Here is a 24,442-nt window from a genome sequence, read left to right as displayed (position 1 = left end):
TTCACTAGGGAAATTACTTCTGAGCTCTATAAAGAGGAAAATAAAGAAAAGCTATACAGAACTGTCTTGAGAATTAACCATGTATCGTAAAATACTATTCTTCTCACTTCTGACTCTTTAAGAAATCATGAAGGTACACAACTTAAAACAGTGTATCTTTTCTGGGTGGGAAAATACTATTTTAGTCTGAATGACTTAAGTAAAGTCTGAATATCTAAGACTATTTCTCAGATTTGAGCTGTACATGTAGTATGAACGGGAGTGCATGTCCAGAAACCTGAGTAAGCAGACTGTAAGTTTGACTTTTTCTTTATCTACAGTATAATGAATTCCCTGGTAATTGTTCTCTTCTTATCTGGCATGGTGGCTATGATCATTCTGAGGACTCTTCATAAAGATATTGCAAGATACAACCAGATTGACTCTTCTGTGAGTAGGATGTACAGCTTTTACATGAGCATGTTTTTCTGGCCATAGCGATGTCTATCAATTAGTTTTGAATACAATCTAAAGAGATGTATAACTACCAAGAATTTGATACATGCTAATATATCTGGAGGTTAAAAATAGCTTTATTGCTATTTCATCTTTTCTAACAGCAGGCATACACGGGCAGATGTGACAGTCTTACTTTTCTAGCGTCATTTGATGAACTAGTAATATGCAAGGACAGACTTCAGGTTTTAGAAGTATGTGGAGCGATTGACAGAAACTTTTTGATATTGAACAAACTCCTATTTGAAATGTAAGTCCCTTTGTGCCAAGGTCTCACATAAGGAAAGCCTCTTTTTTATAATAAGTGATTTCAGAGTATACCAACAGCCACAAGACACAGTGCAGACACTGGAAAGTGTTCTGGCATTGGGTCACCATCAAGATACGTCTGTTGTTCCTGAGCCCTATGGTTGCATTATGGAATCAGTCTGGACATGTAACTGGTGGTATGAGACTGACCTAAGCAGCCAGTGTGTTGTTTATGGAATCTTCATCCTTGGAGATACTCAAAAGCCATTGGGACATGGTTCTGGGTAACCTGCTTTAAAATAGCCCTGCTTGAGGAGGGGCATTGGACACGAGGATCTCCAGAGGTCCCTTCAGCATCAACCATTGAGTGATTCCGTGACTGCAACCTGGGATTATACATAAGATACCTCGTTAACACAGCCCCGTTTTAAGTCATGTTATATGGCCTTGGCACAGGACCTGCACTGTATCTGTTGCAGAGACATCTAGCACAGAAGCAAAGACTTTGCTGCCCCCTTGGGCATATTTTTCTCTCTAAAAATGTGTTTTATACTCTGAATAACCAAACTTGTGAACTTTTGTTGATAACTATTTTCTGCCCTCTTCAAGAGATCAGGCTTAAAACTACTGCAGCCAGGTATTGTCCTTATTGTAATAAAGCTGCATTAGGAAGCTCAATTGCTGTAATTTTTCCAATTCCAAGGTTGTATTTCTTTATAGTAGTTTGTAGTATAGCTTGTCCAGAAAGCAAGTGTGCTAGCACGTGACTCGTGAAGCTTGGAAAGTTTGTGGTCTGAATTTCATGAGAAGTATGATGCTATGTGACTTCATAAAGCAAAAGTGGTGGGTTTTTTTTTGGTTTTTTTTTGTTTGTTTTTTAATCTATATTAGATGTTTATTGCAAAATGGATCAAAAATTTAAGGGGTAATAATGGAGTGAAATTAGTGTTAGGATCAGTAATTATCATTCTGAATATTACAGGAGAGATTCTGATTAACATAGACTAATACAAATTGACGTTGCCTTTTGTCTGTAGCTAAAAAGTGTAGTGGGATCACATACTTTGTCTCCATTTAGGAAATCATGATATTGCAGTTCATGTGCCACACAACTGATCTCTAGCTCTGTTAGAACTACTTGGGGGGTGTGTGAATGAATGATTTTTTTTTTTTTTTTTTTTTTTTTATTTATTTAGTGTTTTGGTTTTTTTTTTAATTCTCCTGATGATCACTGTGTCAAACTGAGCCTGGTTTGTCTGACTTAATGTAGTGCCTGGAGCTTGTTGCCATCCAACTGAACCTGTTGCGAGTTCTTCTGAAATATGTGCTCTTTAAAATGGGAAAGCGACAGGTCCTGATAGTGGCTTGCTGCCTTCGTGGAAGAAAATGTAGCTGATTGTGAGTTAAAAAGACTTGACCAGTTGACTAAGTGAAAGGCTGAGTAAAAATTACCCTTTCTCATTGTTAAAATAGCATCTGCAAGCCAAAGATGAGAAATCATAGAATGGCATAGGCTGGAAGGCACCTTAAAGATCATCTAATCCAACCTCCCTGTTATGGGCAGGGACACCTCTCAACTAGATCAGGCTACTAAATAATGTCAGATACTGCAAAGGTTTGAATTTTCACTGTCGTTACTGTCTGTCTGGTTAAAGAAATACTTTAAAATGCACAAAACTAAACCATCTGAAAGTACTTTTGTTCTTCTTTGTGGTTTTGATATTAAATATCTTTTGTTAATGCAAATCCAGACAGTAATTAAAGTGGAAGAATTTTTCACATCCTTTAACTGATGGTTTTTGTGAAGCTCCTGTTTGATCTCTCAATTAAATTACGTTCAATATCTTATACTGTGTTGTCTTTATTAGTTGGTCATTCTTAATGTGATAAAGAGCAAGACTTGTAGAAGCTTAATTTAGTTTTTATGGATAACAGCAGGGATAGGTGTGATTTTTTTAAAAAAACACGATTTTTTATTTTCTTGCCAGTTATGAGAGTCTTAAAGATCTATTGCAGTTCCAGGAGCTGATTTAAAAAGGTGTGAAATAATTGTGCAAAAGAGGACCTGGGCTGAGGAAGCTGCCGTGAAACTGATCTGTATCTCACACTTGGGGAATTCTTGTGATTCCGCTTGAGAAGAGACAGATGCACAAGCCAGTGATGGTGGTCTCAGTGTGCACATTCAATGTTCAGCTGATGCCAAGTGGCTTTTAGTGTGATGTAGATTTAGTGAGACGTACATTAATGAAGTGTTTAGAAATCATTAGAGTAGTTTTAGGGTCTTACGACTAAGAGGAGATTCCTAAACTGAACTTGAAGGAATTCATGTCAATATCTTTTCACCAGTGAGAGGTAAAACTCTTGTGCTCTTTTTTTTAAATCTCTTTGATCATGACTGCTTGAGTGTAGGGGACTTAAATCTTTGTTAGAATATTTGGAGAACTGGGCTACATTAATGGATAAGGATTGCTGCCGGTGGGCAGTAATTACTAGGTAGTTGGAATTAACATTTGGGTAACTAATGTATAACACACTTTTCTTTGAGAATTAAGCAACACTGACAAATTCATACAATTCGCTACTTACACCTACAAGGCGTTCCTGCTGCATCGGTTGTGTTACGCCTGTGAAAATTTACCTTCTTTCAAAAAGTGGTGTCACAACTTTTGTCATGTTACACGTACCTCTTTAAGAAGTGTGTGTTGGGCTGTCCCTGTGTTCGTGTTTACAAAGTAATATTCTCTCTTTGCCTGGCTGGTAGCGAGAGCCAAGGTGAAGACTGAAGGCTACAAAAGCAGCGTTTTCAGTATTACCTACTTCTGCTACAAAATATGCTTTAGTCATATAAATGATCTTGGAGTCCTGTCTTGGATCTTATGGTCATGTAAATGAAAGTGGAGGTTTGAAGCTTTGTTTATAAACGCTTTTTAAAAACTTAGAGTAATTTTTAGCATATTGGCCAAGATTCAGAAGTATCTTTTTTGATTTTCCTCAAATACTTGTTTTGTAACTATAAAGTGTAGCTTCCTACTTGGATTACAATACAGTTCTTATCCTCGTCTTTGAATGGTAGAGGTTAGTGATATAAAATACTGCGGAATTCTTTAAACAAAAGTCTGGAATATACTCTGACTCAGAGCTAATTGACCCGTAATGGAAGAATTTTATTAAAAATTGAGCTTTGAGAGGAACACTCTGGCCCATAAGCCCATAGAAAATAGGGATCTCAATCTGCCAAGCTTGGTTTCTCTCTATTTTTTTTAAACCAAGATGTTTACTATGTAGTTATAGGTTTTAAAGTTTGTGTTAAAACCAGAGTGTGTCTTGTGAGTGTGTTTGCCAGATTAGGCGTTGATAAGAAATCTGATACCGGCCATTTTAGATTTGTACATCATTTTCCTTGTTCTGTCAGGAACTAAAGTACTAAGTGTTTACTTCTGTTTAGTGCTCACTGTTTTGAAAACAGATCAAGATTTGCTTCAGATGGTAACCTTTGAATTCTTTCATTCCTTACTTACAACTATCTGGGAAAAGTCTTTCTTCTGTCTTGGCTCAACAACTTTCTCATCTGAACTTGAAATAACTGTTATGACTTACAGGAAAGTGTGGTCTTTATGCTTCTTTGACCAAACAAACCTTTCTTTACTGGAAGAGCGCTGATGTGTTGGAATGATACCTAGATATCCGTTATAATTTTCTTTGCAGACATAAGTGCTGGGTATTTTTATCAAAATATTATGTTGTCTTTAATGGTTTTTAATTTTTATATTAGTGTGTCAGACTTCTGAGAGTAATTTCTAGCCAACAAATGCAAGGAGAGGTATCAGTATGGGAAAGACAAAGATAGTCTTCCAGCAAAAAAAAATATAATTACATAATCTGTTTTAAGTTTAGATGTTCTGTCATTCGCCTATTTGATCTGTGTTCTTTCTTACCCTATTTCTTGTGTGCTGCAATTCTAGTGGTAAGCAGTCTGTTGAACTAAACTCAGTACTCCTAGGCTGAACAAAACCTGTAGCTTTTAACTATGTGAAGAAGAGAGTGGTCTTCTTGAGGGGTTGATTTTTTGCGGTTGTGTCTGTTTGTTGTTGTTTTTATTTTTGTGAGAGGAGGTGTCTGTTTTGAGTGACTTTATTGAAAAGTTTTATTTTTCAGCAGTGGTTCCTTAGAGCTGCTGGGCTGAGGATCACCCCTATGCCAATGAGATTAAGAGTGTTGGTACTTGCTCCTAGTGATTCTAGGGAGCAGACTTTCTTCTGGAGCACAGGAACCATTTCATTCTTTTCCAGTATTGTCACTGAGGCAGATGTGCTTTGTAATGGAAGCAAAAAAAAGATAAATGCTTGAACTAGATTGAAATGCTATCATCCAAGTTAAATTAAATGGAATGCTTTGTTTCAGTTTAAATTTAGAATGATGTTATATGGTTTGACTAATTACATTTTATTTTTTTTCTTGCTCTGAGAGATGAGGATTTTCTTGATAAATCCTGCTTTTTTCTTTCACTGAACCATTAGGGGGTTATAAAAATCAATGAGTGATGAATCAGATGCAATTAGTCTGTCTTTGGATCTAAACTGGAAGTTAATCAAACTTTAAATATGTATTTGCATCTTGTTTGTGTTAATTCACTACTGCATTATGTATCTTTGCTCAAGACATTGTTGATTTTATACAGGAAGATGCCCAAGAGGAATTTGGCTGGAAGCTGGTTCATGGAGATGTGTTTAGACCTCCAAGGAAGGGAATGTTACTGTCTGTCTTTTTGGGCCAAGGAACGCAAATTTTCATTATGACATTTATCACTTTATGTAAGTAACTTTATTAAGATGATGTGTTTGTAGTGTAATAGTTTAAGAAAGATGCAATGCTTGTAAACAAATGATAGAAGCCTGCTTTTGGAAATGAAGCCCTTCCTTTAGGAAAATAAAATATTCATATTGTTTTGTAATGATAAACTAGATCGCTTTAGTAACGCTGTTGTAAGCAGTGTCGTTCAAAATGTTGTAATATCTGGGCTAATTCAGATTCTTCATGATTGCAGAAATGAAGCTTCCTTGTTACAAGGCTTTTTTTTTAAGAAAACAAAACCGGTTTGTCATGGTGTAAATTATCCAAGGATCCAGTAACGCAAGTTCAAAGACGTGCAATCAAAGCTTTAATGTTCTCAGAACACTTTCCATCTAATATGTTTGACACAACAGCCTGCAGCCATGCAGAAATAAGAGCAAGAATGCATGCCAGTGAAATAATACTGACACAACTTTGAGATAAGGAGAGCCTCCCATAAATAGCTGTACATACATGTGATGGTGTAACCTGTCACAGGTTGGTGTTTTATTATATGTTTTCAGTAAAGTAGATCACTATTCCTTTTCCTACTTTACAGTAGGATTGAGACGTATACTGATGTTACAAAAGAAGAATTTTTCAAATTCCACTCTCCAGGTTTTATTCAGATTTTTTGGTCTTTCCTAGAGGAGCTGCTTTTTTTTCCTATTCATTTCGTGATGCTATAAGATTAATAGAATTTTCTTGATGGGCTTGTCTTTGTGTTGGGCACCACTTTTTGTGACTTGCTTAACTGCAATAGTTTCCCATGCAAACAGTCTAGCATAGAAAGAAATTAAGGGGAGGGAATCCTTTTTCTGTTTAGAAACAAAACTTCCCACCAGAGATCACTGACAAACTCCTTTTCTGAGAACATCTCTGGGCTGGCCTCTACAGTGAGTGCAGATGCAGGCAGACTTCTTTTAATAAAGAGGCTCATTTCCAAGATAGCACGTTCTTGAGTAAGGTGTTGTCCATCAGGGTGACTGAGAGCCTTTTGTGGAATTCCAAGCCAGTGACCCATGCTTCTAACTTAGATCTTCTATCTTCACACTTATTTCTACCTTAAAAAAAAAACAGCCAACCAACCAAAAAAACCCCACCAAAACCAAACCCTGACAGCTTCCCTCCCCAGCAAAAATACCCTTCACTCTGACAAAGGTTTTGACTTCTTCAGACCTGCTGTTCTTAGATGTCCTTTATGCCAGACACTGAACTTCTCTTGTTCCTTAGCATGCGTCAGTATTGACTCTGTACGTTTACAAGAGGAATGTAGGATTTTGGAAGCAGGCTTCTTAAAGCTGAAATTTTGTTCAAATTCGTTGTTCGTCTCTGTGTGGCATTTGATTTTCCAGTCTTTTGGCTAAGAGAAACTTTCTGTTTAAAAGATGAGGTGGAAATAATGCTTTAGTATGAATGAAACAGTAACATTAGGGGTATGGTCATGTGATGGGGATATAGGAGAACTTACACATACAGTCTTTTATTTAAATATCTGATAGTGAAAGAGATACACCTGTACAGTGATATGTGTTACAGAAGAATTTTGACATGTGTCCACAAATGACTAAATCTTTGTTTGTCTCTTTAGTCCTAGCTTGCCTTGGTTTTCTTTCTCCTGCCAACCGTGGTGCTTTGATGACCTGTGCAGTTGTATTGTGGGTCTTACTGGGAACTCCAGCTGGTTATGTGTCTGCTAGAATGTACAAGAGTAAGTACACACGTTTGTTTAATGTCACACAGCAGGTTCAATTCAGAATTGCTGGGCTTAATATAAATCTCAGACTGGAGCTGGTGTCTCAGACAACAGATCTGCTTCTTGCTGCTGTACTGCAAAACAGTTGGAAAAAGTTCTAAACTTGAAATTGCTTTTACTTTTTCCCTCAGCGTTTAGAGGCGAGAAGTGGAAGACAAACGTTTTGCTTACAGCTCTGCTTTGCCCTGGGTTAGTACTGTTTCTTCTCATTCTTTTCTTTGTTCTTAAGTATAAACGAATCTGAGGTGGGAAAGAGGGAGGGAGAATAGTGAATTGTTTTGATGCTGGTTTGTGTGATCATTTTGTTCATTGTTTTCCAAGTTGCTGTTTGTTTTGTGTATTACCTATCTGTGAATATAAAGAAAAGTGGATTCTGAGGAGCTGGAGCCTAGTACTCTAGAACACAGCTTCTAAGCATCGTGTTTTGTGATCAGCTGTGGGGGTGGGAGGAATGATGTGACTCTCTTGCAAGGTAGGATCACAGCAGAACATGAGGCATAGTGATAGGGTCATTCCAGTTTGGTACCAGTATGTTCCAGATAATCCTGTTTTAACTGTTAATAGGTACGGTCACTTTGTTGGGAAGCACGTGGTTTTGTGGTAACTTTGGAGTGTCTGTAGTGCTCTTCTGTAAACAGAGAGACAGCCCTTTATGCAGAACCTCTACTACCTTAGTTAAAGTATTAGTGTTTTCTTGTAACTATGTTATTGAAAAGGACACGGGAAATATAATTTACATATTTTTTTTAAAGTAAATAGCTATATACTGCTATATGAGATTAGTTGATGTTTACTGTGCTTCTGGTGAGAATGATGCTAAATTGGTTATAATCTTTTATAAATGTAGCTAGTGTCCAATTTTGGATATGACTGTGGTGTGTCTCCTTCTATGGCCAATACTGTCGTGCCTGGGAGGGGTGGTAGCTCTCCTATTTGTTTTCTTATAGCTCTCAAGACCTTTTGTGAGAATTAGGTCAGGGAAGAAAGGGAGCAGGAACTAATTTCTTGTGCAAGTCTTCCCTATTTCTTGGTTGCAAGTTTGGGTACATGAAGCCTTCCCTTGACCAAAGTCCTTGGCAAAAGTTGAGGAAAAGATTGTAAAGAATTTCTTAAGGTATTTCTCCCCCTCAAAAAGCCCAGAATGAATAAAACATGACTTGGTTTTGAGTAAAGTAGAATTTCATCAAACAAAATGTAATGCATTCGATAACAGCTGAGTGTAATATTTCTATGAGGAAATCTTATTTCTAAACAAAATGTGCTTCAGTCTCCCTGCTGTCATTTAGATATTATCTTGAGAGAGAAGAAAATATTTATCAGTGGAAGAAATATCATGCTGATCATTTAAACTCCTAAATAAATTAAGTTTCACAGAGGAAGTAAAATGGTTGGGGATGGTAGAATAGGAGCAGATGTCTTGATTATGCTCTGCTAGTTCAGTGAATTTGCATAATATCATCAAAAGCCTATGGCCATTATAGTCTCACCAGACTGATGGGAGTTCATATTTGCAGTATTTTGTTCTAACTTTGGAGGGGGTAAGTGGGGTCTGTGTCACGAGCTTGAGCAGATGATAAAGATTAGCAAGACTTCTAAAATGGATTTAATTTTTATTTTTTTGTTCAACAAGATGCTTACACCAGGGGTCGCTTGGGTGTGCTTATTTAACGAGTCTGTTCCCCCAGTTTTGGCAAGTGTAAGGCTTCTCCTAGGAAGAAAGGAGTCTATTGCTCTAATCCTTCCTCCTTCCTTTTTAAATTACAGTGGAGGATGCATGTTCACTTCAGGGCAGTTGAAGTTCTGTCTCAGGAGCACTTTTTTAACAAAACCTAGACAGTGGTGCACTTTGCAGGGGCCCTTCCTGAGGCTGAATTTTCTGAGCTGCATCCCTGACTCCATGACTAACGGCAATTCAAGCAGGCTTTTATATGAGATTCCTTTGTAGTATGTTTTGCTTTGTTTTCAGAATGGGATGTTTGAAATCTTCATCACATGTCTTGGAATTGTTTTCTGGTGTTTTCCCAGGATATTTAGAAAATGGGGCAGATACACCGAACTGGGGAGGGAAGAACAGGTCTGGAGACATGTCATGACTCATGCAGTCTTTATTCTCCAAAGGTGTGGGCTACTTAGCTGTGTAGCTCCATGAGGTGTTAATACAAAGATTGTTGTAGGGACGAGTAGTGAAAGATTGCAAGAAGCAACACTTTTCTGATGCAGACTTCTAACTTGTTTATGGTTTTTAATACTAATTGATATATTTTCTATCTCGAACATTTTAATATCTTTTCTGATCTTTTTCAGGATTGTCTTTGCCGATTTCTTCATTATGAATCTCATTCTGTGGGTGAAAGGATCCTCAGCTGCCATCCCTTTTGGCACTCTGGTTGCTATCCTAGCTATGTGGTTTGGAATTTCAGTCCCGCTAACCTTTGTTGGTGCATATTTTGGCTTCAAAGAGAAGGTAGGGCTCTTTGAATACAAATTTGAAATGCACCTGTCCTCTGCAGTTGGGCCGTTGAATCCCTAAGCATAAAAGAACTGGTTGGACTGAAACATCTATGGCCCTATGATTGTGAAATGATGTTTTGTTTTGTCATGGTTTTGAAACCGAGTATATGCTTGTAATGTCACACTAATTATTTTTTTTTTTCCTGTCCATTCACTACAATCAGAATTTACTGGTGCTCTTAGAGGTCTTGCTTGCCTTTTGTGTTTCAGCAATACCTCAGTGGTTTCATTTTTGTAGTATTACTTAAGCAGTACTTCAATTTGATCTTCACTAGTTTGGGATAACGCCAGACAACTAAGAAAAAGGTGGTGGTTTGTGGGTTTTTTTGGTTGCTGTTTTTTTTTTTTTTTTAATTAAGGACTGCACAGATTTCTTTCCTTCATGTTCTGACTTGCTTACTGACCAATAGTTGGAATGTCTAAAGCATATGTGTTTTTTCCTAATGATGGATATGAACTTTGTAGTTTTTTGGTTTGGTAACTTGTGGTGGCTTATGGATGAAAATAAAGTTATGTTTATTGAATCTTTGGAGGATAATATTAGGGAAAAGTTATCTTATTTATGATGTAACAACTTATCTTTTAATTATATTAATTTCTTCCAAAGCCGATTGAACACCCAGTTCGTACAAACCAGATTCCTCGCCAAATTCCGGAGCAGTCCTTCTTCACAAAGCCATTGCCTGGTATCATAATGGGTGGTATCTTGCCCTTTGGCTGTATTTTTATTCAACTTTTTTTCATTCTGAATAGTATTTGGTGAGTATCATTTTTTTTGTTGGTTTTGTTTTTTTATTGCATGTTCTAGTTATGCTGGTTTGATAATAAATGCACAGTGAGTTTGAACATCCCAAACCAATTAATATAAGGAATAAACCAATTTTTAAGATTTCTGATCTTCTTGCAGACTTTTGTGGAATTTCCAGAATCTGCATATTTATTCCTGTGCTTAGAACTTACACTAGTTCTTCTTATTGACAACTGCAAAGTGTGAAATTAGAATCCTGTTGCCTTGTTTTATCTTTCTGGCTCCGAGCAGCACAAACATGGTTTCATGCTGTTGGGGTTAGGTGGAGCCTAATACGTTGTGTAACTGTATTATGATTTATTCAACTAATATGAGCTAGCAGTTTTAGCCAGAATCAGGTCAAGATCTTGGGATTCCATGTTCTGCAAAACAAGGACTCCACCCTTTGTTAAACAGCTACGCCACTCCTAAATCTTGGCAAAACCTGGTCAAGCAGGTACATGGAAAATTAAACCGGTGCAATCTTTAATAACTTTCACAGTGTAAACATGAAATGTTTAATATATTGTTGTTCAATGGAAAATATTAACCTGAAGGTGCCAGGTGTTTAAGGTGTCCTCTGTTTATGTTGAGATTTCTTACACAACAGTTTTCTAAAGTAATTCTTAAATACAAATACTTCAGATGTGTTAGCCTTTGACATTAGTCTCAACAGAAGTAGAAACCGCGTAACATAGCTATGCTGGAAAATGTGATCAGCTGACAAACAGGTACACTCTGGGCTTTTGTAGGTGAAATGACTGAATTCCCAAATTGTTTCTTGTTATTCGTGTTATAGAAGGGAAGCATGGAGGGAACGTGCAGCTTCTGCTCGCTCTGTCAAGTCATACACTGCAGTAATTGTCACCTTCACTAAATAAAGTTGATTTGGTTACTTCCTGTATTTGAAAGATGCCAGATTAAAAGTAAACAACTGTATTTCCATTGAATTTATTTTTCTGAGTGTTTTTGTGTTTGGTTACCCCTTGGACTGGAGTCAGACTTAGTCTGCGGGTAGACTGGGAATAGAGGAGCATCTGGTTGGATGTGGTGAGGAGATGCAGAGACACCTGGAAAACTTTGCTGCAGTAGGAGGAAGGAAGTGGGTGTTGTAACTAGGGAAGAGTACAGGTGATGTGAGTGTTAGGGAAGCTAAAGGAGACCTGAAGTGATAAACGTTTCTGGAAACTGCCCGTAACTGTTCTCTATGAAAGCTGATTGAAGCGTATTTCAAGGGAAGTACAACTGAGGACTTGGAGCATCGCTCTGTAAGGCAGTGGTTTTATTTACAGACTACATTCAGAGAGAAAAAGAACGTTTTATAAATCAGCCAACAGTGGTATAGACAAAGTTACCCTAGTGGTGTGGAGGTTTTTTTCTTTTTTTGTTGGCTTAGCATCTGGCCAGGTAATGTTGTAAATTAACTCAGAGAACTTCAACCAAGAATTACTCTTTTTTTTTTTCTTTTTTTTTTTTTTAATTTTAGGTCTCATCAGATGTACTACATGTTTGGTTTCCTGTTCCTAGTTTTCATAATTCTTCTAATTACGTGTTCTGAGGCTACAGTTTTGCTGTGCTACTTCCACCTGTGTGCAGAGGTAAAAAGTACAGTTTTAATGTAGATACCACTTGGAGCTGGAAGATGTTAGAAATAAGAGTTGAGGTATTCATGTGTGCTGCAATGTGCTGGATGCTGTGAATGGCTGGTGTTGTCAGCCTGTGACATGCCTGTCTCAGCCACTCTTCTGAAATGTGCCTTTTGCTTCAAAATCCGCTGCTCGCAGCAAATAAGCAAAAATGAACGGCCTTGATCTTAGAATAATTTCATGTTCATAGCAATACAGTTGACTTTGAGAAAGAAAAAAAAGTAGCTATGTGCTGTGTTGGAATTTTTCTGTCTTGAGGTACATTTTGAAGAATTAATTGTATTTCATAAGACAATGTTATTTTTTAACCAGCTAATTTATATTGTTCAGTATGTAAAGTCTCTTACTGGATGATTTGCTTTTTCTTTCAGGATTATCATTGGTGGTGGCGATCGTTTCTGACGAGCAGCTTTACAGCAGTTTATCTCTTCATCTATGCAGTTCACTACTTCTTCTCTAAACTCCAGATAACAGGAACTGCTAGCACCATTTTATACTTTGGTTACACGATGATCATGGTCTTGATTTTTTTCCTTTTCACAGGTAAGTACATTGTTCAAACTAAAATGAATGCAGGGGTTTCTGGGTTTAAGTGAGAAACATTAGGTGAAATTTAATTTAGATTACCCGAAGTGTTAAATACAATTTATGACTCTTTAGGCAGTGTTACTCTTATGGTGTCACAAACCATAAATCACAGCAAGATATTATTTAAGGGTTTTTTTCCTAACTTGAAATTACATTTATTTATAGTATAATTAATTTTTCTTTATTGCGTATTATATTAGCAGTGAGTTCAAACCACTGTATTTTCAAAATGGTGTTCTTGTTCACTTTGACATCAGGGTTGTTTAACTTGGTTCTGGATTTCATAATTGGTTCTAGAAGCTCTATAGTTAGAGAAATTGTGCTCTGCGTGTGGAGAATAAAAGATGTTTTCATCTTTCACTGTTGGTGAGTGAAGCAGGTTGGTGCTGGGGAAGAAGTGAGTGTTGACACTCGAGAGTTCTAGTACTGTTAGAGATGGTCTTACCTGCTTTTAAGAACCACTTCTTAATGGCAGGAATGTACCTTAACTGGAGGAGCCTATTTGAAATACGACTCTCCATTTTTTCAGTAGTCCAGCTTTTATGATGTTACTCATGCAGACCAAGTGTCTTCTACAGAATTATCTAATGTTCATAATTGCTTGGCTCAAACTATAATTTTGAGGTTGATTTGTTGTGAATTCTGTGCCAGATTTACAATGTGTTAGGTGAAATTAGAAGCTCTTTGAAGGGTACTGGCTCTTAAAAATAGGCAGGAGCATTTTGTGGGTGGTGTTGATCATACTGCTGCTGTTGTATATGTGGATTCAACATGTGAAGTCAGATCTTTTATGTATCACCGTGGTTAGCATCATGAAGGACTGCAGTGGTAGAACTAGAGAAAATGCTTGTTCATACATAATGGGGTTGTTTCAAAAGCCAAACTTGCATTCATTCCTAAGATTTGTAATAGGGGATCTTTTTGTGGACTGCACGATGGTTCGAATTATTACTTCTTAACATCTTCTACCTGATTATTGAACCTGCTGTGTTGGCTTTATAAACTGCATCATTTAACTCCCTTGAAGCAGTTAAAGAGTAGCTAAAATAAGTAATGAAAGTAAGTCTTAGCATTAGACTTCAAGTTTGTTAGTTCAGCAGTGAGAACCACCTCCTTTATTGCTTCTAATACTGGATGAGTACGAGGCAAAAAAGCACTGTTGATAATAAAAAGCTGAAGAAAATTACTGTATGGGTTTGAACAAAGCAAGTACTGTGTAGAAATTATATTTGATAACATTAACTAGCAGTTATTGCTAGATTTTTATTAGTGTTTGTTATTTACACCTATTTGTGTCCCTTCGAAAGAAAGTAAAAAAAAGTTTAAAAAGAAGTGGGGGGGGGGAAAGGAGGATTTAATTCTTTTAATTTTTAATTATTGAAAGGCAAACATGGAAGTTGGCATATTGCCAGTTAAAACCCTGCTTAAATCCTGGCAAAACAGACGAGCTCCAGATGTCCTCTTAATATGTGTATATATATATTTTAAAAAAATCCAAGCCCAAACAAACTATAGTGTAAAATGTTTTAATTACTTTTAAACTAAAGCAATATGTTAATGTGTGCCTGGGTTTTAACATAGGTTAGTTGCTATTCTGCCAATTTCAATTTCACTTACAAGATGCAAATTGATGGAATTAAAAATATCCTTTTCATATATCAAATGATAATTGAAATTGTCACAGCAGCTGCTGAAATGGTATTAAAAGCTTCAGATGTGCTGATCCTGGAGTTCTTAATGTGGAGGCCAGTGAGGCCCCAAAAGTACAATAATAAACTGTGCTGCTGTTACTTCTGCAGTGGTTTTTTATTTTATTTTCCCAATAGAAACGCGATAGTGGTGGCTATGCTGTATTTGTAGTCCATGAAGAAAGCTGCTAGCTACGTGGTCACTTTTTTTCTTTTAAAGTTGACTAGAATAGCTAGTCGCTAGAAAGGTAGAAGGTATGTGGGGTTCGTAATAAATCTTTGCTAAGATAAAACACTCTGATGGATTTATTGCCTATATTTAGTTTGATAATTTGTTGTTTTTTTGACTGAAATGTAAGCTATTATGGCTAGACAAGTCAAGTAAAGTTAGGTGTAAAGTATTTCTTAATTCCTTGCTTTGGAAAATAATGGCTCAGTCCTTCACAAGTTTATGGAGGTGAGGGAGTTCACTAATGTAGCTGTAGACATTGTGCACAGTAACAGTGTTCTCGCTGGCTGTGTGTTCCCAAAATGGGACCTTGATCTGTTCCACTTACGTTGGCACTAGGTATTTTGATTTTCTCTGTTCGTGCATATTCGGTCTCAGCAACTGTGGCAGAAATACAAAGGGCAGCATCAGTACCTGCTCCGTGGTGGTGTGGTGTTGCTGCTGTGGGCATTACCAAAGGGATCATAATGAGTAAGTAAATAGGAACTGAATGCTTGTATGGCAACAGTGACAATAATATAATCTGACCAGTGAAGTCTGACAATTAATGTGCACACCCAAACAAGACAATTTGATTTTAATGTACGAAGTGCAGCTAATCTTTCAAGAAATAATAAGTGTGGTTGGATGAGGATAGCTACATGATTACATGCATTCTATGCTAGGAGACGAAAAAATGCTGAACATAGTCAAAGCATGTTGCTTTACAGTGACCTCTATTTTTGAACATCATTTTCACTTGTGAGTTAATGCCATTTTCAAAATTGAGTTTTGATCTTCTGGGTAGATTGTGTTTAGAATCCGAGATTCTGAAGCACCCACCACTGTGCGGTGATTGAAACCAGTATGATACAGAGAGCTTTTAAGGTACGTAAGAAGTATCAGCCAAGTGCAGAGTGCTTTTCTATTTGCTTTCTTACAATCTGTTCGTGCTTTGAATTCTTTTTTCTTCATTAAACAATAAAGCTAGAAGAAACGAATAGAGCACAACAGTCTGCTTAATGTGTTTTGGCACTGTTCTGTGCAATAATCTCTGTTTTTAATTTTGAACCTAAACTAGTTTACTAATAACTTTCCCTTACCCAGTTAGATGCTGGCTTGAGATCTTTCTGTGTATAAGGAAACTGTTGCTGAGTCGTGGTACATATTGCAGACCAGAATATTGAACAGTATTCCAGTGTAGAAACTGGAGGACGAAAAGATCAAAAAACACCTGAGGCGTCACTGTCTCCCCAGTAAATATAAGTGGATGTATTAGACATGTTTTGCATCTTGGCTGGAAAAATTACTCGAGACATCTTCACAACCGAGTTCTCAAATTTTAAATAGCTCCCACAACAATGATCTTTTAGCTGTACCTCCCCAGGATGATCCGTGACGTACAGTGGGCTGTCGTGCACGTGGGTGGCATCACTTTCCCAGACTAGTAGGGTTATTTAGAAAGGCTGAATCTTTAAATAGGAAGGTCACTTGGGGAAAAAGAAAGGTCTACCTTGCAAAAGTAAGTTCTTAAATGTATGTCATTCAGATGCTTTTTCGTTTAATTTAAAATGGTGAGAAGTTAGGATTGGTTAGAGTAAACATCAGCCGCAGAACTAGTCTGTGATATTAGATTAAACCAAACAAACAGATTTTACAGAGTCTTTGGAGGAATTGATGTCAGTTGATGTCTCTGCACTGTGTCCTTTGATAGAGATGTGCATATGAAAGCTGTACAAACCTTACAATGGAAAGGTGTTTAGACCAACCAGAAAACAATTTTAGAGGCCTCAACTCGTGGTTTTTTGTTTATTTGTTTGGGAGGGGTTGGGTTTGTTGTTTTTTGTGTTTTGTTTTTTTTTTAAGTACTTCCTATTAGAATTTTTTTAAGGGCTTTAAAAAAAAAAGCAACTTTGGATATCTGTTTTCCATCATGTTGTGTTCATTGATGTCTGTCAGCGAAGCAGTAAGCTGAAGAGATATTCTTCTTGTTAATAGTGCTTCAAAACTTGGGTTTCAGTTTGAATGTGTTTAGAAAAAAACTAATATAGGCAAGATCTGATCTTATCTAAGGCTTTCCTAAATAGTCCTACTATTCTAATGAGGCACGTTTTCAGTAAGGGGTGATTCTAATTTTGATGCAAGATTTGCATAGAAAAATGCTCGAGACTGAAGAGTGGAGAATGGTTTTCAAGAAAATACATTATAAGCCGTATCACTTGAGCTGGCAGGTTGTATTTTAACTAGTGCAACTAATAATGGCGGTTTTACTGGGTAGAGCCACGGTTGTAGGAAAGTGATCGTGCACTTACCTGTATTTTAAGATGGGCCTTAGTCAAAGTAGTTAAAAGGGGAATCTGAGAACCTGTTACACTACTCAGCGCTGGCCTGAAGAGCCAGGATATTGACGCTTTTCTGTATGAAGTGTTAAAATTTGGAACAAGTGGCAAACTTGTGAAATGAGGCTCAGATGTAGAAAACATATTCTAGCTAGAATTTTCAAACAAGCCGAAGTAGTTCAGAGTTATTCTTCTTCTCCAGTCATTGATTTGCAAATCCCTTTCTAACTGGGATATTTACTGCTGTATAGAAAATTGGAAGTTTTCTGACTGAATTACCTTTTGTGGCCCATTTAGCGGCTCATGGCATCACAAGCACCCCGTGGTCTGAGGTGGACAAACCACTGAATTTCAGTGGAACCAGGCACCCTACTACTTACGTTCTTCAAAAAAAAGTTAAGCTTTTTGCTGCAGTACTATAAGCAGTCCTGTAGATAAAGCAGTTGTGCAAATTAAATAAATAATGTTTCCTTAACTTACATTAATGTCTGTCTATTAATACTGATTTTGTAATATCAGGACAACTCTGTGCTGACCTGTGCTTTTGGAAGTTCCTAGTCTGAGTGTTTGGCCCGTGTTACTGAAGAAAAATAAAAAATATGAGAGCACTGAAAACGCCTGGTTGAATTGCTGTGACTAATTCCCACTTCTAAATGTGCAGTTGGATTCTTGAGGTAGATTTTCAACCTACTTGTGATTCTACCAGCACCTTTAAACCATTCTAATCTTTGAGTGTCAAGTACACAGTTTAGGAGAGGTGCTTTTGACAGATGTTGAGATCTAAGTTTGAACGCTGTCTTTTGAAGTTTCAGTTCCATAGAGCTATCCATATCTGGAATTCATAGGATAAATTTGTTCATGGGAGGGAAGAGAAATTACGGTACTAGTAAGCTCTAATCGATGCAGGATTAAAGCACTGTGGAAGCAACAGCAGAAGAAAACTGCTGCCCAGGGGGAGTACTGACTACATAAGGCTGTCTCTTGGTGATGAATTTAGCCTTTCTCTCCTGAGCTTGTGAGTTCGTCATTGAAATCTGGTGTCTGAAGAACATTACCACTTACTGCTTGTGGTAGAAAACACAGTCTTACTCTAGTTCCTGTACATTGGCAAAATTTCTCACAAAGTTTAAAAAAGGAGCGGGGGGTACTTGGTCTTTGATTTGCTAAACAGACTCCTTTTTTTAAGAGGGAGGTTGAAAATCAATGTTACTGAAACCTGTGAAAATCTGTTTGTAGATTCTGAAATGCTCGTTCACAGTGTGAAGTCTTCAGATTCTGCTATGACTGAGAAACGTTTTATAGAAAGCTGGTGTATCAGAAAGATTCAGTGTGACAAGGATTGGAGGAAAATACTGTGGATTTAGAGTATGTTCCCATATTAAGTTACAGCATGCTCAGAAAACTGTGGAAAATCTCATTCTTGTGTTAAAGTTCTGTGTTTTTGTTATGATATTAGAATTTTGTTCTAGAGCAGCAGATAGATTTTTCAGATACCTCATCTGTTAAACATTTGGAAGAAACATGGCTTTCAAAGCCATAAAAGGCTCAAAGTGGGCTATATTATAAGAACAACTAGAAAGCAGATGCTGAGAACTGTTATTAGGAAAAAACCATGAGAGTAAGGCTTAGAGTAACAATGCTGATATTGGAGTATTGGACACAGTAGGAAGGAGTGAGAATTGACTATAAACTGCGAAGACTTGGCGATGTCAAGCCTATAAAGGAATTAAATTCCTTCTGTGGTTGGTGTCTGATCTCCTATCAGCAGCAGTAAATCTGCCGTCTCCTACTGTTTCAGAGGATGATAACTGCAAACTTGGAGGGAAAGGGTAATCTGTGGCATGTAATAGTAGGCTGTCAAAAAGCCTTCAACTGCAAATATACATGGTAGCACGAAGAACACAAGAACTGGCGTATAGATAATAAGCATCCAAAGACCAGTTTCTCACTTACCAAATGTGTAGATGTGGTCTGAGAGACAGAAATGCGTGTAGAAAAGACAAGTGCTTAATAAAGAACCTCCTAGTTAGTAAGCCGGTCACAATGAGATAGTAAAAAAGTTGGAGCTGATGAGTTAGACATGGGCTGTACAAACAGAAGGGGATGGATGTAAAGCTGGAGGAGCTGAGGGCATGATCTTGCAAGTGCCTGTAGTGTCACAGGGCTGGCATGTAGCTGTGTCGGAGAGTGAATTCAGCTGAAACTGAGACCTTCCCTTTTTTTAGCTGGTAAGGCTTCACGTGTGTGGCATTTACTCCTAGGTAGAAGCATGAGGAACAATGCATCGCTTCTCTTCGATGCTTAGGACTTAATTGTGTAGGACTCAATGTCTCCTTGCATACTAAGTTCTTAATCTAATAATAAATGTGATGGAGAATGTCTTTGCAGCTGCCCCATAGTAGTGACTGTGGGGTGAAAATGGCAGACTTGTTCTTCAGCTTAATGATAGAAAACTGGTATAGACTGATCTCATCCAGTGTTGTCATCTCTCTCCATCCTCTTGCTCTGCACTGTGCTAACTCAAGCCACAGGACTTGATGTGTGGCCCAAAGTTCCTCCAGAAGTTAGTTGTGGGGTTTTTTTTTTCCTCCTGCTGTTGGAGGAACTGGATTGGCAAGAAATCAAGGAAGCCTGTACCAAACCAGACCACAGGTCTGCTACTCAAGCACTCTAACAGCAGTACTTCCAGGAAGGCGTATGAGAACAGGGCAAGCATCTACTCGTGCTTTCTCCAAGCCTGCCATCAGCTGTGGCTCAAGGGTTTTATTTTTAGCACTTGAGATGTTGTCTCTGTAATTAATAGCCTTCAGATTTCTTTGTTCATGAATTTGTTCAGTTGCCCAAACTAGCGGCTGTTTTTATTATTTGTAGTGACCTGTGACAAGAAAATCTGTGGCTTGAATATACGTTACCCAAAATTGTGTGTTTTGGTTTGTGTCAGTGCTAGTTTTGTTTGATGCTTGCTCCCAACTGCTGTGGCACTCAGAGCGTTGCTTTAGCAAAAGGAAGTAACAGGATATACACAGTATATATACGCCTTTTTATGAGTATAAATAGAGCATGATGAACAGAAAACCGGATAAGGTGACTTTTCCCAAGGCCTTGTTTTATGGCATAATTCATAGGTGGCTGTGAACTACTGCAGAGCTAAGAAACCCAGGTAGGTGTTGACTTTGCGCATATAAAAGTCAGTTTCTTAAATGGTGCTCGTGTGCCTGCTAGTGGTGATAGTGGCATCGCCTTCAGTGGTTTATGTGTACCTCTAGCAGCCTGGTCCTAAAAGTCATCTTTCATCTAAATCAGTAACAGCCTAGAGATGAATGCGTGGTGTTAAATTTAACAAGTGCTGTTACTCTGGATAGTGAGCTGGATTACAGTGTTACACTGTCTTGCTGGGAAATACTTGTTAGATTGTTCTCTCAGAGCAAACTGGAAGATAAACTAACCATTTTCACTTTCTCATTTTAGGGACTATTGGATTTTTTGCCTGCTTCTGGTTTGTAAGTAAGATTTACAGTGTTGTGAAAGTGGACTGAAAAGTTTCAAAGTGTCTTTTGAACATATCTCCCTTGCTCTTTGATAATTTTTACTGTGTATTGAAAAACATCCTGTGTAATTATGCTAATTTGTAAAAGCTGAAGAGCAGACTATAGCCTAAAATACGTATTTTTGTGGAAGGAAATGGCACCATTGGAAAAATGTTTACATCAGTATACTCATTGAACATGTTAATTCTAATAGTTCTAAAAATTATATCCAAAATTTGATTTAGGACAAATAAAAATTCTGTGAACGACTTTATTTGAAAAATTAGTGGATTATACAGTCCTCCAGCTGAAATTCCTTGTGTGTTTTTTTTTTTATTTTGTTACCTCTTTTTGGTTACCATTTATATACCATGAAAGCATAGGACTGTCAAGTAAATCTATGTAAAATGTGAATTTTTTTAACTTAACTATGATTGTACATATTATCCTGCACCTTCTTTACAACTAGATATCTTCTTACAAATGTACATGCTTTTAGTGTAATGTAGACTTTATTAAAAATATCGACACTGGTTTTTGTTCAAATAAAAACTGCACAACTCTAGCTGACTTGTTTCTTTTCTTGTTAATTAGGCCTTCACTACTTGGACACAGATCACATGAGTTTGACCAGTTGATAGCTCTCGAATTTAGTGTTGTTTATAAGCAGTTTGGCTGAGACTTTGACTGCAAATTGTCAATGCAAGCAGGAGGACTGGTAGGTCACCTGAATCCATGGCTGTAGGGTGGGCAGAGGCTTCTGAAGCTGCTGCTGCCATTACCTGTGCCTCATCTTTCCCCAAAATACTTTTTGCTGGGCAAACAATTACTTTCTATCAAACAGCGGAGATGTTCTCCTTCTTCTAGTCCTCTGAAGTGCACATCTCATCGTTCTTCAAGCTGTGAAGACTGCGTGCAGCTTGCTGGGAAGTTCAGCCAGGAATCTAGTGGGCTTGGGAATGGATGGTTCTTAAAGGTGAAGCCTTTATTCCTGCTCTGCAGAGCTTGTGCTTAAATGCTGGATTACATGAGATGGAGTATCGTAATAGCCTCTTCAGTTATAAGGCATTCTTCTCAGGAATGTCAAGGTTTTTAAGAGGCTCCCCAAAATCTTGAATTGCGCTTGAAGCTGAGCAGAGTCTCCCTTCAGGCACGTAATTCAAATGGCTGTGTTACGGATCTGTTGGAGATGAATAAGGGGATGTTCACTCGGATTAATGGGTGAAATACTCAAAGCTTATTAACTGGCATATGGAAACATTCATCGCTGGAAGCTGCTTTTCAATGTCTAAGCCCGCAATTTAACTAGACCCAAAGTGACTCCATATCTTTTCGTAGTCATACAAATACCAGGTAATTGTAGTTAATATTTTAATATCCTTTCCAAAATGTAGGCTTTGGTATGAGGATTCCAAGTCTCACCAATATGCATAGTTGTTCCTTACAGGTTACTGAAGTGTGGGACAGATCACCTGGCTAAGCTGGGATGAGTACCAGGCTGTATCTTTTGAACAGTGCCTGTGGCATAAAAATGACACTTTAGACAACTTAATAAAAAGAGCCAAGCATTAGTGTACCAAGAGAAGCTGGCTACAATAAAGATTATTTCAAGTGAGGTAAGGTATGCTCTTGATGGCAACTCAGCCTCCCAAACGTTTCCCCTCCTACCACCAAAATCTCCATTTCCTTTCTGTTCTCTCCCAGAGGTGGAAAACTGTGCAGCTGCCAGTAGAGAAATCAGCTTGCGGATATCTGCTGGTTCAAGAACACCATTCACTCTGTTAAAGATTTCATGCTCGTGTTGAAATTGGTGCTGCTCTGTTTAAAAAGTCCTTCCTATTAAAGCTTATATTTAAAGTTTGGGGATTTTATGGGATACTTTAAAAAAAAAAAGGGGGGAAAAAAAGGAATTGTTGGCTGGAGCTGCTTTTGAATTTTACATGTTTAAAGGGAAATGAATTCATGAGATAATTTGGAGCTACAATTGGCATAAAATCCCAGCAGGAAATTTTGCCAGGTTAATAAATACACATTTCACAAGAGGCAAAGTAAAATGAGTTGTAAAATTATATTTATGGTGCTTTCTCTGCTTTTACTGTGACTACTAGTGAGCTAAAAGTCGAAACTGGGTTAAGCAAGTTTCTGAAGCTTGCCAGTAGTCTAGAGCCAAAGCCATAAAAGTAAAATCATTCATTCTCATGGAGCTATTATGGGAGAACTTGGTTTGGTTTTTGTAATAGGGCCCATTCATGCAAATCTGGCATAATTCATAATTCAACAGTCTTTGTAGTGGAGACAAAATGTTGTGGAGCCACAGAAAATATCTAAAACAGAAAAAGGCTTGAGTTTTGGTCTCATTTCTTCAAAATCGATGGATACTGTCATGGCAAAGGCAATTACTGTGCTGTAATGGTCTGTCACAGGCTGTACGTTTGAGCGTAATTAAAGTGAATTTTAAGGATGCTCTTTATTTACATGCTACAGGGATGAGCTGGGGCAGGCAGTATCCTCACTGCCCGGTACCTGAGCGGCGACATGCTTTAGGATGGTTTGTCCATTGTTTTCCCATCCGTGGACACCTGTGAGACTTGCTGCTGCGCTCCCCCTGCCTAAGAGACAACTACCGCTCTTGTCTCTTGAAGTCCTCTACATCTAAGTATTTTTGCTGGCCCCAGATCTGAGATTCATGTTGTTTCCAGAGGATCTGGACATAAACCCTTGGAAAGAATTTTATGCCATCTTTTTTTTGACAAAGAAAAAGCTGCAAGTTTCTCTTGGCTTTGCATTTCTAGAGAAACCCACCAGGCTCTAAGTTAAATATGAATTGTTATGAGTGTGTAATCAGTTTAAAGGTGGTATAAGCCCGAGCCAGAAAGTAGTAGACAAACTTCTTGATGATTTTTTTTTTTTTTTTATTGGGCACAGAATGGGCTGTAGTGTGTGTAGTGACTCTCGGCACTCTTGGGAAGTTTTTAAACTGTGGTTGAGTATCTTGTCCGCTCTCTGTTGAATCAGCCATGGGTTTTGAAGATAAAATGGCCAGTATGGGGACACAGGGGTTTTTTTTGAGCACTTAGATTACTAGTAACTGGAGTCACATGGAAATAACTTATTCATCTACTCTCGCTAGAACAACAGGCTTAGTAAAGCATTCCCTGTTCTGTTGCAGATACTGAAGCCTTCCTGCCCTCTATGAAAAAGAAAAAAATTAGGCTGTTTAGCTTTTCTGAAGTGCGTGTTTAGACACCTGCATTGCATTTTTTGCGATGCTCCCAGCAATGGATTCGCTGTAGACGAAGTAAAGCATCTCTCGTGTAAGACATTACTCTTGTAATAACCACCCAAATCCCGCTGACTTTGCAGAATGTCATGTTTGTCATACCTTAAGTAAAACTTGACAAGTTACAACAGAACCTCAAAGGAAGGAGGGATTTCAGTGCTGATGTTTTACATTTCATTCCACTTGCTTGAACAGTGTTGAACAGTTACAGCCTCATCTTCGTTCCTCAGCATAAATACCAGAACAAGGCCTTGCTGATGTACAGTGAGGGGGGGGGGGGGGGTCAGGTGCAGTACGTATAGGGGATTCCTGCCCATACCTCTGTAAACCTCCTTGAGGACTATGAACGGTGCTGCTGGGGGGAGCTGGGAACACATGGCTTATTCATGACGAGTTGCGATGGAAAGATGTTTGATGAACAGCAATAAACTTGTCTTCAGGGGCTTGCTTCATGTTCCTTACACCAGTTGTGCTTTTGTGTTTGATAACGCATTCCAAGTTCACATTTAAAATTTGTCTCAGAATTAAGACTGCTCTG

General features: G+C 37.9%; 1 protein-coding gene across 4 annotated transcripts in view; it reads left to right on the top strand.

Moving 5' to 3' along the window:
* The window catches only part of LOC104373777 (transmembrane 9 superfamily member 2), a 36,912-nt gene extending 13,418 nt beyond the window's left edge, over window positions 1–23,494 (top strand). Inside the window, exons 9-20 of one of the 4 annotated variants that reach the window (XR_015222516.1) lie at window positions 321–429; window positions 5,423–5,555; window positions 7,166–7,285; window positions 7,462–7,519; window positions 9,635–9,794; window positions 10,449–10,600; window positions 12,115–12,226; window positions 12,646–12,817; window positions 20,566–20,597; window positions 21,219–21,342; window positions 21,492–21,600; window positions 22,072–23,494. Coding sequence is in view for 1 of the 4 variants with exons in the window: in XM_009979747.2 (XP_009978049.1) it covers window positions 321–429; window positions 5,423–5,555; window positions 7,166–7,285; window positions 7,462–7,519; window positions 9,635–9,794; window positions 10,449–10,600; window positions 12,115–12,226; window positions 12,646–12,817; window positions 20,566–20,633 (1,084 nt within the window). In the remaining 3 variants the exon portion in view is untranslated. The other 3 variants (XR_015222515.1, XR_015222514.1, XM_009979747.2) reach the window with 3 other exon arrangements.
* Window positions 23,495–24,442: the final 948 nt, after the last annotated feature.

The sequence above is a fragment of the Tauraco erythrolophus genome, chromosome 13, assembly GCF_009769465.1.
Source record: "Tauraco erythrolophus isolate bTauEry1 chromosome 13, bTauEry1.pri, whole genome shotgun sequence".
In the NCBI taxonomy this organism is placed as follows: domain Eukaryota; kingdom Metazoa; phylum Chordata; class Aves; order Musophagiformes; family Musophagidae; genus Tauraco; species Tauraco erythrolophus.
The sequence above is the reverse complement of the archived record's forward strand: the minus strand, read 5'-3'. Positions and strand labels throughout refer to the sequence as shown.